This window comes from Astatotilapia calliptera, chromosome 11 (genome assembly GCF_900246225.1).
Source record: "Astatotilapia calliptera chromosome 11, fAstCal1.2, whole genome shotgun sequence".
NCBI lineage: Eukaryota > Metazoa > Chordata > Actinopteri > Cichliformes > Cichlidae > Astatotilapia > Astatotilapia calliptera.
The window spans coordinates 29,075,534-29,089,936 of record NC_039312.1 but is presented as its reverse complement, the minus strand read 5'-3'; the positions used below and the strand labels follow the sequence as shown (position 1 = coordinate 29,089,936).

At 39.5% G+C, this 14,403-nt stretch overlaps 1 protein-coding gene across 5 annotated transcripts in view; it reads left to right on the top strand.

Annotated features, from left to right (window-relative positions):
• Positions 1-14,403, top strand: part of bbs9 (Bardet-Biedl syndrome 9) — a 183,924-nt gene that overhangs the window by 39,792 nt on the left and 129,729 nt on the right. For 4 of the 5 annotated variants that reach the window (XM_026183623.1, XM_026183621.1, XM_026183622.1 and 1 more), the window contains exons 14-15: positions 3,372-3,476; positions 10,350-10,364. In XM_026183623.1, the coding sequence (XP_026039408.1) occupies positions 3,372-3,476; positions 10,350-10,364 (120 nt within the window). The remainder of the gene's footprint in view (positions 1-3,371; positions 3,477-10,349; positions 10,365-14,403) is intronic. The other variant, XM_026183620.1, reaches the window with a different exon arrangement.

Genomic DNA, 14,403 nt, shown 5'->3' with positions numbered 1-14,403 from the left:
AGTGCTGACATTTATGAAAATTAATATGTTGCTACAAACTTTTTATTTACTCAACACATAAGCACTTGATCATCAGAAAAAACCCATAAAGTCAAGTCCTTCTTCAAAAAGTATAGAAATATATAAGAATGTATGAAGAAATATAAATATATATATACAATAACAGCAGCTGTACAAGTATTAAATGGAAATGAAGAAATATAATGTCCAGTGTTGTGCAATCCACCTTTGTAAGTGTCTTGTGCAGTGCAAATATGCTTAAAGTGATTTAGTGATGAAGTGATTCGATTAGATGACCACGCATCTAATTGAATTAATGTAAACAAAGTCCAGAAAGTCCAGTGTGTGTGTAAGAACCATATGTGTGGGTCAGTACTGTGTGGTGGTGTGATTGAGAGACCGTATCGCCTGCGGGAAGAAGCTCCTCCTCAGTCTCTCTGTGTTGGTCTTCAGGGAGCGGAATCGCTTTCCTGACCTCAACAGAGAGAACAGTCTGTTGTTGGGATGGCTGAGGTCCTTCACGATCTTCCTGGCCTTGGTCCGGCACCGCCTGCTGTAGATTGAGTGCAGGTCAGGGAGCTCGGAGCGGATGGTGCGCTCAGCTGACCGCACAACCCTCTGTAGAGCTCGTCTGTCCTGCATGGTGCTGTTCCCGAACCAGGTTAAGATGTTTCCCGCCAGGATGCTCTCTATGGTGCACGAGTAAAAGTTCCTGAGCACCTTGGAGGGCAGTTGGAAGTCTCTCAAGCGTCTGAGGTGGTAGAGACGCTGTCGGGCCTTTTTCACCACGGTGTTGATGTGACAGGACCATGACAAGTCCTGCGTGATGTGAACTCCGAGGTATTTGAAGCTGTCCACTCTCTCCACTGGGCACTCATTGATGATGGGGGTCTGGTAGTTCCTCTCCTGCTTAGTGCTGAAGTCCACTATCGTCAGCAAACTTAATGATGGTGGTGGAGCTGGTAGTGGCCACACAGTCATATGCATATAAAGAGTACAGCAGGGGGCTCAGAACACACCCCTGGGGGGCTCCAGTGCTGAGAGTGATGGAGGCTGAGACATGTCCACCCATCCTTACTGCCTGTGGTCTGCCTGTTAGGAAGTTGGAGATCCACTGACACATAGATGAGCTGAGTCCCAGGTGCTCCAGTTTGGTGGTGAGTGTGGAGGGAATTATGGTATTAAATGCAGAGCTGTAGTCTATGAAGAGCATTTTAACATAATTCCCCCTTCTAGTGTCCAAGTGAGTGAGTGATGTGTGGAGGAGATGAGAGATGGCATCGTCTGTGGAATGATTTGGACGGTAAGCGAACTGTAGTGGGTCCAGTGTGTCTGGTAGTGAAGAAATGATGAAGTCTCTGACCAGGCGTTCAAAGCACTTCATCACTGCTGAGGTGAGGGCTACAGGGCGATAGTCATTGAGAGAAGCAGGGTGGGGTTTCTTCGGGACAGGAACAATGATGGACTCCTTGAAGCATGTGGGGATGACCGACTTTTAGGTCACAACTGTAATAACACAACAGAAAAGAATAGTTCAACATTTTCAAGTGTTATGTGTGTTAAAATGTGTGATAAGTTCTTCAACTTCCAGCCCATGAAAACCACACAATCTTAGGTTTTTGATTCTGTGTTCAAGTTTTATATTTAATATACAGGCATGAGTGGTACCAGCTGTCCAATCTCTTACTCAGCTCAATAAGCCCATTCTGCACAATGTAGCCTTCAAGGGATCTTTGTCTTACTGGTGATTTTTAGTTTTTACACTTATCGTTAGTGTCACCACTGATATTAAAAATCCCCAAAGTGGCTGGGGTCTAGCTGTTACACAGAAAAGATGAAAAGGTCGAACAGAAGATCCATTTCTCAGAAGAGGCTGAGATGGGAGGAGCGCGGGGGAAAAAAGGAGATGGATGCTTGGTGGGAGAAGTGAAGAGAGCAGTGTGGGAGAAGGATGAGATCAGCTGAGAGAGGAGGTCATGCTGTCAGTACATCTGAAGAGTGCGGAGAAAGTCTCTCTCTCTGCTTTTTATCGTTTATCTTCTCTTCTGTCAGTCGGCGAGTGGGTGTCGCCATCTCGCCTTTCATCTCCTCTCATCCATCTTGCTCCCTCCTTCTCTGTCTATCCTCAGCTGGAGCGGTCTCGTTTCGCTTACGGCTGCGTGTGCGCACACCTGCTAAACGTGTTCAATGAGAGTTTATACAGTTCTGAGTTATATTTTGAAACACACAGTGACATAGTCTCAAACTTTTGGCACAACGTCTCCTCGCCGTCATTCATTACCTGCAGAATGCCTGTAAGTTGCGCTTCCATTAGGACACATACACACATACTTGGGATTCAGTCACCTGTAACGGAGTGAGCTCAGAAACATCACGGCCCATTACACCATCTCACCGCCCTGTGTGTGCATATATATGTGTGTGTGTGTGTGTTCTGCTGCATGGAGCCATTAGCTGTAATGTATCCTTTCCTCTCCATCTATATTTGAGCCCTGCTTTTTCTCTCCAGCTTATTTGCGCTCTCTGCCTTTGTTTTTTGTTTTGTTTTTTTCCCTTTATCTTGCTCTCTCTGGATTTAGGGTATTCAAAAGGAAGCTACAAGTCATCACCTCTGCCTCATGCTTATATAATTAGTTTGTGTTGTGTGTATGTATGTGCTCACAGTTTTAAAAAATCTGGTTAATAATATAAGTCACCTTCCATGGTGAGGTTCAAACTGCGTGTGTGTGTGTGTGTGTGTGTGTGTGTGTGTGTGTGTGTATTCACATTAAAGGGTCTGGTTTGTATTAACCGTACTCCGTCCTGTTCTGTACGTATCTTGAAAAAGCTGACACTTACACTTTGTGTGTGCGTTTCATTGACTACCCCGTTTCCTCATTCATCATTCAATGTCTTTCTTTTAAAGAGTGCTGGAATAAAATCGGTACTTCTGTTCCAAAAGTAAGAAAGTTTTACTCAAAATTACATTGACATTTGTAATAACACAAATTAGCTGAAGGGAAACTCCAGTGAGTTATTACGGCACTTTCATAGCAAATTGTGTGAGACTCAAAATTGAAGCAGAAAGGTCAAGATATTTAAACTTTTTGTCCACGGTGCGGCTCAAGCTACAGTGCATCCAGTATTTACTTCTGAAGCGCCTTTTTATTAGATTACATCCTTGCTAAGGAATAATATTAGCGCTCAAGCCAGAATCAAAGTAACAAAGATAATATTATTAGGATTATTGTTTAAACCTTTTTAGATGTACAGAAAATCGTGGACTATTCTCACACTTTCTGTGATTATAGGGACTAAATGCATAAATAGTGTAAGCAAGGGACAACAGGACAGCATGTGTTAATGGCGACGTGTTTGTGCTTTGCTTTCAGGTGTTGGTTCATCCAAAGTCGTGGTGTTTTCAGCCTTTCTCAATGGCCACTACCCCCCTGCTGACCTCACCGGAGACATCACTGTGTCCTACAGCTCGCCGACAGGTAAAAAAACCCCAAACCAAACCATGTGACAAATTTTCTGAATGGACATGTTTAATTTAACCTAAAACTTACAATTTCACAGAATACAACACAATTATCCTAATTATTACATGTTGTTGAATTCATTTAAATAGATAGAGTAGTATTGCAGATGGGTCCAAGTGGTAGCAAGAAGACAAGAGTAATCCACAATTTGTAACAATAAAATTTGTTTATTTTTAAACTGCTTTGACATATTATCCTGGTAAATAAAGTCCACTTCATCAGTATTTTAAATCTTTTAAAAATCCCTGATTGGTCGGGCTCTATCATAGAGCCTTGTTCACTGTCTGATGACAAAATTTACTTTCTCAGACCCAAGTGGACCCTCACAAGCTCACAGAGGCAGAAGTTAACAGAAATTGGACAATGACTTAACACTAGCTAACAAAGAGTAGCATAAATTTGCAAACAGAGTGAAAAGCCAAGCGTGATGTTATTCCTACTTGGCTTTTCGCTCTGCTTTCCTGCGATGGAGTTAAATCTATCAGTCTGTTCCAGCATTGCCGTTAGAAGCATTCTGGTCTATAACATCACTTCCAGTGTTGTGTGACAGTGTTGAACACCAGCTGCTAATAGTGTGCTGACTTGAGGTAATGACATCTGGGCACTTTCCAGACAAGCCCAGTTCATCCCCCTGCTGCCTCCAGGCATCTGTTTCTAGGCCCGGCAATATTTTTGGAAGATATTACTTTCCCCCTTGCAAACCAACAAAACCACTCTTTATTTCAAATGTCACGGGCCTCCTAGAAAAAAAAAAAAGATTTATTTGAATATTTGTTCAGAAATCAGGTCATGAAAAAAACCCCTGTTTTCTTGCTATTGTTTCCCTTGGATTGAATTTGCTTTGGCAGGCCTCTGTTGGTGGAACAGTCTCTCCGCCCCAGAAGCACATTTAACGTGAAATGTCTGGAAATATTGGGAAGTGTTTCTTTTTTGTTAAACTTTATTGTGCTGCTAAAAATAGCTGAAAATACGGAGTCTGGAGTAGTTCAGCAGATCTTAGTAGCCAAGCAGCTTGGGGAGAATATGTTGGGAGCTGATCTTGGGTTTGGAAAGAGAGCCAGTGGACTGTAAGTAGAATTAGAAAAAGTTTACTGCAGGTTAGAGGATGAAGACAGATGAATAACAGGATGGGGACCATGAATGAGGTACACACAAGTTACGTTTAAATGGAACGGAGAAAGAGAAACAGGGAGGGTAAACATTGTTGAGAGAAAGGATGGGAAGGAGGAGGACGACAAAAGCAGAGGAAAATGGGAACTACAGAAGCCCTAGGTATAAACTAAAAGAAGGCAATCTTTGTTAGAATGAGGAAGGAAAAGCAGGGGAGTAAATTAAGCTTATTCTCACTGCATGGTCAAACCTATGAGGACACTTATGCATTACAACCACTGTCTGCCAAATATTAAAACCTGGCTGCAGGACTTGTTCCCATTCATATACAAGAGCATTAGTCCAACAAGTGTTGGACTGAAATCAGGGATCATTAAGATTTCCTGGGAATGGAACGAAGAAGCTTTACCTAAAATCTTAAAAAACTTCCCCTTTGGCCATGTAATGTAAATTAGAGTTGGCGGTGTTGAGGGGAATGTGGACCTCAAAACTGATCTGGGTAGTAGATTAGTAGACAGCACTGCCATTACTGAATCAGAATATTTCTCAACAAAGATTCCAGGATTTATTTAAAAAAAAAAAAAAATCACTCATTCAGTTTTGATATATGACCAGGTGCGATTTAATCTGTGAGTCACCAGAACTACTTTAGATTTTTAGTAAATGACTACATTTATCACAGCTTTATTCGTGAGTAAAACTTTCTTTTTGCTGGAGCTGTGATGACAATGCAGGTGGATGCATTTATATGAAAATGATTCATAAGTACACACAGCAGTCATGCCGCATTCAGGCCTACTTCGGCTCTGCCCCGTTGAAAAAACTCTGTCTCGCTGATCAGAAAGAAGGGCAAATCGGTGCAGCGCTGCCGAATAAGCTTCAGCGTAGTGGCCTGCAGACAAGTGTAACACTGGTCACATACATGCAAATAAAACTGAAACCGATGTCCTGACAGGTTTGATTAAAAACATTCAACGTGAGACACTGCTGTTTGTGTCTTTGTCAGTGTATCTTTTAACAATGACCAGTCCATTCCTTGTAACTCCATGGTTGTGTGTTAATCTCCAGCAGTGCCTCATCCTATCTCATCCTCTCTCATCCTCTAAACGCTGTCTTGGCTTGGGAGGAATGCATCACTTTGTTTCTGTTGCTTTCCTTCTTTCCTCATTCCCACCCAGGGGTGATGATTATGCCTTCACACCACCCACTTATATAACACCATCCCACCCTGGGGCTACTGTGCCCTTCTTTAAGCCCTACAAAGGCTCTGACATTTAAGAAGACTGCTGACTTCTTAAGCCCTTCAAAGGAGGCTTGACGGTGTCAGGAGTTGTTACAATCTAGAAAGAATTTCATTAGTGGCCCTCTTTGATTTTCTTAATACTTTGAGAGAGAGCTCTGCACAAACACACTTGAGAAGGATCAGGTGGTCAAGTTGGCGTTTACAGTATACTGTTAGCTCGTACACAAGCTAACAGTATAGTAGCCATTTTCATCTGAACAGGCAAAGATACATTGTGACTGTGCGGATACTTTCCATAAAACCCAGCCAGCCGTGATTCACTGGTTGCTAGGCCAATTCGTGTGGAAACCTAGGAAGCTAGTTGGCAGCCTTTATTGTTTTCTTCTGTTTTACTGAACTTGCCAGAATGACCAGCATCTCCATATGTTGATGTCTCCAGGACAATGCAGTATTTTTGTTGGGTCACTCCTCTTTTGACTACCAGGCCTGAAATCCATTTGTAAGGAACTTTTGTTAAGCCAGCTGATGCTGATGTTGGTTGCTACGTCTGCCAAGCGGATCATGTTCTAAACTCTCTTTGTTAGCGTGCTCTGTATTACAACAGCTTAGTAACAGATTTGGAGGAATGCAAGGCCACAGGCCAGGAAACAAGTAATGTAGGTTTTTTTTTACAGGATAACTTGAGATTTAAAAAAAAAAAAAGCAAATTAATATTTTCTCATGAGCTGCAAGATCATGTGATATGTACAGAACCATATTTGTCTGTTGTTGTATTTTTATTAGTATTTTAATGCATACAGCATATCCTAATAACCCTTAATTTAACTTTTTTATTAACCTTATACAAAAACAGGTTTTCAGGGTTAAGCTTCTTTGAGATTTCTACTCTGTATTTCTGTTCCACTAAGGGGATATTTGGAGGAATTGAAAAACTTGATAGAGCTGGATTTAGTTTATCTGAAAGGACCTTAGATGGCAGAGTTTTTCCTGGCTCAAAATATGTCTTTGAGGGGGACTGTGCACATAACTGTGTTTGGTCAACGTGTGGATAAGGCAGTGACTCAGTGTTACTTTACTGACAGAAATCTATGCACTTACCAGTTATTTGTGGCCAAAATGTATTTTATGTATGAGTTAATATAAAAAGAAGAAAAAATTAATCTTGATGATTTCTCGTTTTAGAAAGGGCAAAACCTCATCTGCACTTTTAAAGCATTTTTTATTGAAAATTTAGATTGCATGCAAAATATTTTTTTCCTGGATTATAGTTTTGCTAGTTTTCAAATATTTTGCATGCAATTGTAGAGTGTTCAGAGATGAATTGCATCTATTAATTAAATGTGTGTGTTTGGACAGTATGCATATTAGATATTCTTTATTTTGTTCTAATTTTTTTTTTTTAAATTTTTTTTAATTTTTATTGTCAGTAGACCTGAAAAATCAGTTTTAGCGAAAACCCTAAATGAGCATCATTGAACTTATTGATTTCCGTTAGCTGATTTGTGCTTCCTACTTGGATGTTTATTTGGCATTGAATTTCAGACTTTTTTACAAACTAATTCATGGATGGCATCTTGAACCCCTCATGAGTTTTCAGTTTCGCATTTATTCAGAATTTTTGCTGGCAGCAGACACTCATGGCATATTAAAAGCTTTTTCCTCTTGCTAAAGCAATTACGGTAGATTATACCACAGAAAAGGCAAAGACTGTTCAATGAGAAGCCCTCATATATCAGTGCAGACAGAAGAAAAACAAGAATAATAACCTTTTATTGTCCATTGTGCTTTGTTCATGGACACTGCAGCACTGTGGAACATGGATTCAAACCGTGAATCTCCTGTGGGAAAAGTAGCGCCTTACAAGGATGCTCCTCTGTTATGTTCTCAGTCCACGAGCCCGCAGTTGTGAACTGATGGAGGAAAATATAATCCTGATGTTGTACTTTCTTGTTAATCTAAGGAAAAAAAACAAACAAAAACAAACAAACAAATAAAAACATTGGTTTGTGCGCGAAAGGGATGTTACAAAGTGGAGAATGGATTTTTCGAAAGTAAAAAGATTTTATTTCCAAAACTCTTAAAAAGAATGAAAACAGTTCTGAGCTCTGTAATTAATTATAAAAAGAACACCTTCTCAGCTTCTTCGGCTATTATTGATATAATAAAGGCTTACAGCCGTGAAACATTAAACTTTTCTAATTCTACCGCAGCAGCTAATGGATCCAGAGTTTCACTTGAAGGAGATTTTTGAAAACCGAAGACTGATTGACCATTGCCTGGCAGCTGGCCAGAAGCAGCTACACACACTACTGTGTGTGTGTGTGTATCCATCCACGCATGTGTATGTGTGTGCGTGGGTTTTTGCTGTGTGAGCCTCCTTGCTCCATTTGACATGTCTTTTACATTTAAAAAATGTAATGGGTGCTTTTAGGTCCTTCTCACTTTTCTTTCTCTCTCGTCCATTTTTGTGTTGTTTTATCCAGTCTTTTTCTTCCTTTTTCTTCCCTCCCCGTTATGGTTTTTCTTTCTTTTCGTTGGCAGTGTAGAGTAGTAATCTGAGCCCCAGACAAAGTAATTACTGGACTTAGCATTTCAGGATTAGATAATACTGCTCAATATGAAGACATTATGGGATTTTGTAGGTATGCGGCTGATCCTGCATTTCAGGTAGATTAGCCATCAAACTGCCAATAGCGTCGATGTTTCTTTTTTTTTGAATGATGCTCCGTATAGCAGAGCTACATTATCAGTGAGTCAGGACAGAGGACCAATATGCTTGCAGCAACATTACTGCTGAGAACTGAAAGAAACTTTATGTATGTAGGAGTATTGTAGACTGTCTTATTACCAGGAAACAATTGTGGTAATAATTTGGGTGCGGTAATATTGTGACCCATAGCTATGTTTTCAAGTCAAAGAACCTCAAGCAGCTGTGAGAAGAAACTTAAAGGCACATTTTAGAGCCAGGAAAACCATGCACTTTTAACAAAAACAAATAGGTAGTTAAAGCAAAACTATAATATTGTCAGGAAATGGATCAAACTCCAGTCTCTTGTGTTGTATTTGGCTATGTTTGTGCATATATACGAAAGCACGTGAAGTCGGTATGTGCAAATGGTGATGATGATTGTTTAATAAGACAATTTAAACTTTTAAAAGCAAGAGCTACCTCTGCATTTGTTTATTTATTTTGCATAAAATTGAATAAATAAATAAAACATAGGAAATATTACCAACTAGACATTAGTTCAACTGATCATTAGTTGTGATTTGGCGCTATATAGATAAACTTGAATTGAATTGATTCAGACCCAGCTAAATATATTGTTAGGTACCCTGTATTGTTAACAGTATATATCCTGCGCACTTGGCATGAAATTATATCTTTGAAATACAAACTCTTTAAACTGTAAAAAATCTTGCTTCTTAAAGAAGTGGCAGAGTTATGACGAGAGGGAGCGATGGAGGCAGAGTTATTACAGGAAGGAGAGGCAGCCATAGGAAGCGCGACTTTCATCAGGTTTAATAAGACGTGAACCTTTTGACTCAGCACCTCGCTGCCTTTTCATTGGCTTGCAACCTGCCATCTGCTTCTCATTCACCTTCGCAGGAAATCCTCTTCAACCAATCATATCATAGTTTAATCTGCCAGACTTCTGTTGCTGTGAACTAAAGGTTAGAGGAGCAGCACGCTGACTTTTTAAATCCCAGGGCAGCTGGAAAAATATAGCACTGAGGAGCACAGAGAAGAGATGCTGTCTTATCACAAATATTTTTGTGTTGCTTTTTCAACCCTGACTTCCTTCACATAAACAGACAGACACAAAACAAAGTAATTTTTTTTTTTTATCACCACAAGGAACACACACACACACACACACACACACACACACACACACACACACACACACACACACACACACACACACACACACACAAAAATCCTTCATATATTTTCATTTGAAGGTTAAAACTATCAACCAAAACTGTTTCGCTGCATCATAATTGAATGCTCCTTCTGGTTCTACTTAGGCCTTCCACAGTTTTCTTCTTCTAAATGAGTTAATACTGATCAGGTTATAAGAAGAGACGTCTCTTTCTGTTGATCCCGTCAGCCCGATTTCCACACAAACCTCATGACGATAGACTATTTAATTTTCGATTTGGACATCTTATCATATTCACGATCGGTATGGCTGAGTCAGATGGCTGCCTTTTCCTCCAGCTGTACTTTCCAGTTGTGTGGGAAGGCAAACCAAACACTTGAGAGGAATTTTTTTAGGTCTGTCTATTTCCATATGAAGGAAGATGGAGGTTTTCTCAGGGAATTCCCTTGCCAGTTCTTCCAGTTCTTTGTTACTGGTCCGACCAAATAAAACTAGATGGGAGAACTGATAACACTTAATTCTTTCTGTTTTTTCATTCCTTCACCTTTCATATTATAACATTTAACTCTTTCCTTTTCATTTCTGCAGAGCTTAACCCTAAAGGTAAGTGCTTTATTCGTAGAGCTTCGTAGACTAGAGCAAGTAGAAACACAGTCTTTTATTAAAACATGTACTCTAGATATACACATAAATAAATTTAAATATATATGTTCTACTGAGATCACACCCTTGTATATTCATGTACACTTCTACACTTACTGAAACGTAAAGATTATCAAAACTACGCCATATACTTTCCAAACACACACACACACACACACACATTCAGAGCTGTATATACAGGAAGAGCCTGCTGCCTACTGTTTATGTTCCTGTTATGTGATATACTTGGCAAGAGTCTATACACACACATACTCTAATTCAAATACACAAACACACTTATACACACACACATTTTCCCGCTTTATAGAAAATGTAAATATCCCTTTACATCCATTTATTCTTTTAAACTGTGTTGAATTTACACAGAAATATCATCTGTCTCACACATACAAGCATAAAGTGTGTTGACTTGCTGCGCACACATGCACTCCAGCAGTAGTGCTCCTAGTTGTCAACTGGCATTTATTTAAGATTGTTTGTGTTTGTGAGTTTGTGTGCTTTGATACGGAACTGGACCCCTATGATCTGTAGTGGCTCTGCAGCAGTACACACACACATGTTTGTATGGCCATTTTTTGAGGATATTTATTCACTAGACTAGTGATTCTCGGGCAGTGATGCATGTTTTTTCAGGAGCACTATTTAATCTAGTAATTAGGGGAAAAAATCTAATTAATTAAAGAATTTAGTTTACCTGTTGGTTATGAGAGGAAATATTGGTGTAGGGTTATGGGAGTCCCTCTGACAGGCCTGTGAGAACTTGTTGTCAGTTGATTTAAAATATGTAGGACATAAGTGAAACTCTAGTATGCTAGCTAGAATTCTACACAAAACACCTTTGAATATGATGAACTACAAAACAGCAGCCCTACCATCAGGGTTGATCCACTGGATCTCCTGTCCCGAGTCATGGGTAGCCCTAGATAATTGTTGTATTCAGTACAAACTGGACCGTAGCTTTGGGAAACAAAATTTTTAGGATTGTTTAAACCATCACGCCTTGTTAAATAACAGTGTATAGATTTATGCAGAGCATAAATGCCAGATTACTAATACACTATAAGAGAGGCGGAGGAACTCACCTGGATATTTAATGCCAACGTGTAGTGCAGGTTAGTTGTAGCATGTGCACATGATTTATTGAAGACCAGACTGTGCGGTGATTATTATTTTTTTTAACTTTTATTGTTTTGCTTGGGTCCACACACAAGTAAGGCAAGAGGATATGTGCATGAAATGCAGAGTCAATTGACATGCAAACACATCTCTGAATGTATATAGACACAAACACACGAGTGACATCACCACTGCTGTAGTAAGAACCTGATACTGTACAGTGGTCTCCTTCTTAAATAAACTCTGTGGTCTCTCTCTCTCTCCTTTCCCCTTCCTTCTCCCCCCTCTGTCTCTGACATACTGTGCCGCAAAGATACATCTGTTGGAATCAGTCTTCTCATATTACAGTGCGATGGAAGTACACTTCCATTCAATTACAGTACATTGTGACTTTAAGTATTTAACATTTGTTAATAGAAATGACTAGGGATAGCTCAGTAGGTAAAGTGGTCGCCCCATGATCGGAAGGTCGGCGGTTCGAATCCACTTAACGGCTACCCTGAGGTACCCCTGAGCAAGGTACCGTCCCTACACACTGCTCCCCGGGCGCCTGCTTAGTGGGCTGCCCACTGCTTCACTGAGTGAATGGGTCAAATGCAGAGAAAAACAAGTAATTTCCCCATGGGGATCAATAAAGTATCCATTATTATTATTATTATTATTATTATTATTATTTATGGCTTTATTTCCTCTATCTCACTTCCCAACCCCACCTGTTTTTGCTAGGAGCTATCAGAAAGGAAGTTAAGGGGTTAGAGGTTACAATGTGTGATTTGTAGATTCAAATGCACCTACACTTTTTTTCAATTTATACATCCCCAAAACATCAACAGCTTACAGAAGACTCAGGAGAGGCAGTGGATGGATTAAAGAATCTGTAAGAAAAACAGGGAAACCTCAGTTTACTGTAGCTGAGAAATTGTGTTTAGCCACTTATTCTTTGGCTTTAGTCTTACTGCAGGCCTCAGTTCCAGTTTCTGAATTGAAGCATTTCCTCAAACAACAACAATTTGAACAATTTGCTGTTTTTCTTTCTGCTGACGTCCTTCTCAACATACAAACTGACTAAAATAGAGAAAAAAATAACAAACTACAATATTAAACATTTACTTTGCCTGTCTCAGAGTGCAACTTTAGCAGAGATATTCTGTATTTGAGTTATTTTAAAATAGTTATGATATGCATCTACAAAAACATGTATCATTTATCTGCATTTAGAAAGCATTGATAGATGAACATTGTGTGTCTGAGACCACACAACATTTCTTGCCTCTTGTAACTCTTTAACATCGGAGTTGTTATCATCTTATCAGGTCCTTTCTTTCTTTGCTTTTTCACTTTTTTAATCACTTTATGCAGTTTAACCTCATCTAATTAGTCTAAAATCTTGATGATGAAAAAGTATGTTTCATATTCCAAGTCATTTTTGAAATAAAACAGTCAAAATCACTGATCTCAATGTTAGTTAAAGATCATGTATGCATTTCTTTGATAATTGTTTTTAGTCATCCCTGGGGTTATTGTAAAAAACGAATATAATAAAATGAAAAAAATAAATAATATAAACAAATATAAATAATATGCAGTAAAAATAAATAATTAGGACTGTGTAGAACTCATGTATGTGAATATATTACCCCAAAGTGCACCAACATCACGTATAATGTTGAGAGGTCCAGGTCAGTGAGGTCTAGCAGCTACACCGTTCTACAGCTGCCTGTGGCAGAATCTACTTGGATGAGTTTAATACAATTGTTAAGAACTAAGAGAAACTGTTCATTTGTACCAGACTATAGACATGCCTTTTAATCCTGTTCATCTGGACACTTTACCTTGAGTCTATGGGGATTTATTTGTTTTTTGAGACAGCCTCAAGAGAAACAGGTTATGTATGGGGATTTTTTTTTTTTTTTAAATACATTTTGGCCTTGTTCAATTGTAGTAATGAATACAGCAACACAGACACAAGCACAGACACACTAACTGTGTCTCCATGCATAAAACTCTGGACTGGAGGTGACCAGAAGTATTTTCCTCGTTTCTCGTTTGTTTGTTTTCCAGATTTTTTTGTGATAATCAACCGAGTTTAAATTTTAGACAAAAATAACCTGGGCCACATGGTGCCTGTGTGGGAACTCCAGTTTTCTCCTACAGTCCAAAGACGTGCATTTAGTGGGGTTAGCTTGATTCATAATTTAAAATTGGCCATAGATGTCAGTGTGAATGGTGGTCTGGCGATCTCTCCAGGATGTACTCTGGTGGAGAATGAATAAATGAATTTATTTATTAAGGAGAGAAACCTTCCTGAGGTCTAAAGACATCTGTCTTTAGATTGTGGCATTATGTAGATAGATTGGCTTTGGGACTGCAGTGAATCAGGGTCAGAGAAGTTGGAACAGTGGTGAACCTTCCCAGGAATGGCTGGCCTAAAAATTAGAGTGCATTGACGTCTCATCCAGTAGATAACAAAAAACCCAGAATAAAATCTAAAGAACTGCAGGCCTCTCTTTGATCAGTTAAGGTCAGTTTTAATGACGCAACGATAAGAAAGGGACTGGGCAAAAATGGGAGTGCTCCAAGGCAAAAAAGACTGCTGACGAAAAAGAACACAAAGGCTTATCTTACAAAAATGATCTTGATGATCCCCAAGACTTTTGGGAAAAACTTCTGTGGAACATCATGCCAACATGATAATACTATGGTCTGGGGCTGCTTTGCTACTTTAGGACCTGGACGACTTGTTGTAATTGATGGTGCCATGACTTCTCCTCTCTACTAGAAGGAGAATGTGCAGCCATCAGTTCATACCCTGAAGCTTAAGAGCACTTGGGACATGCACCAAGACAATAATCCCACATACACC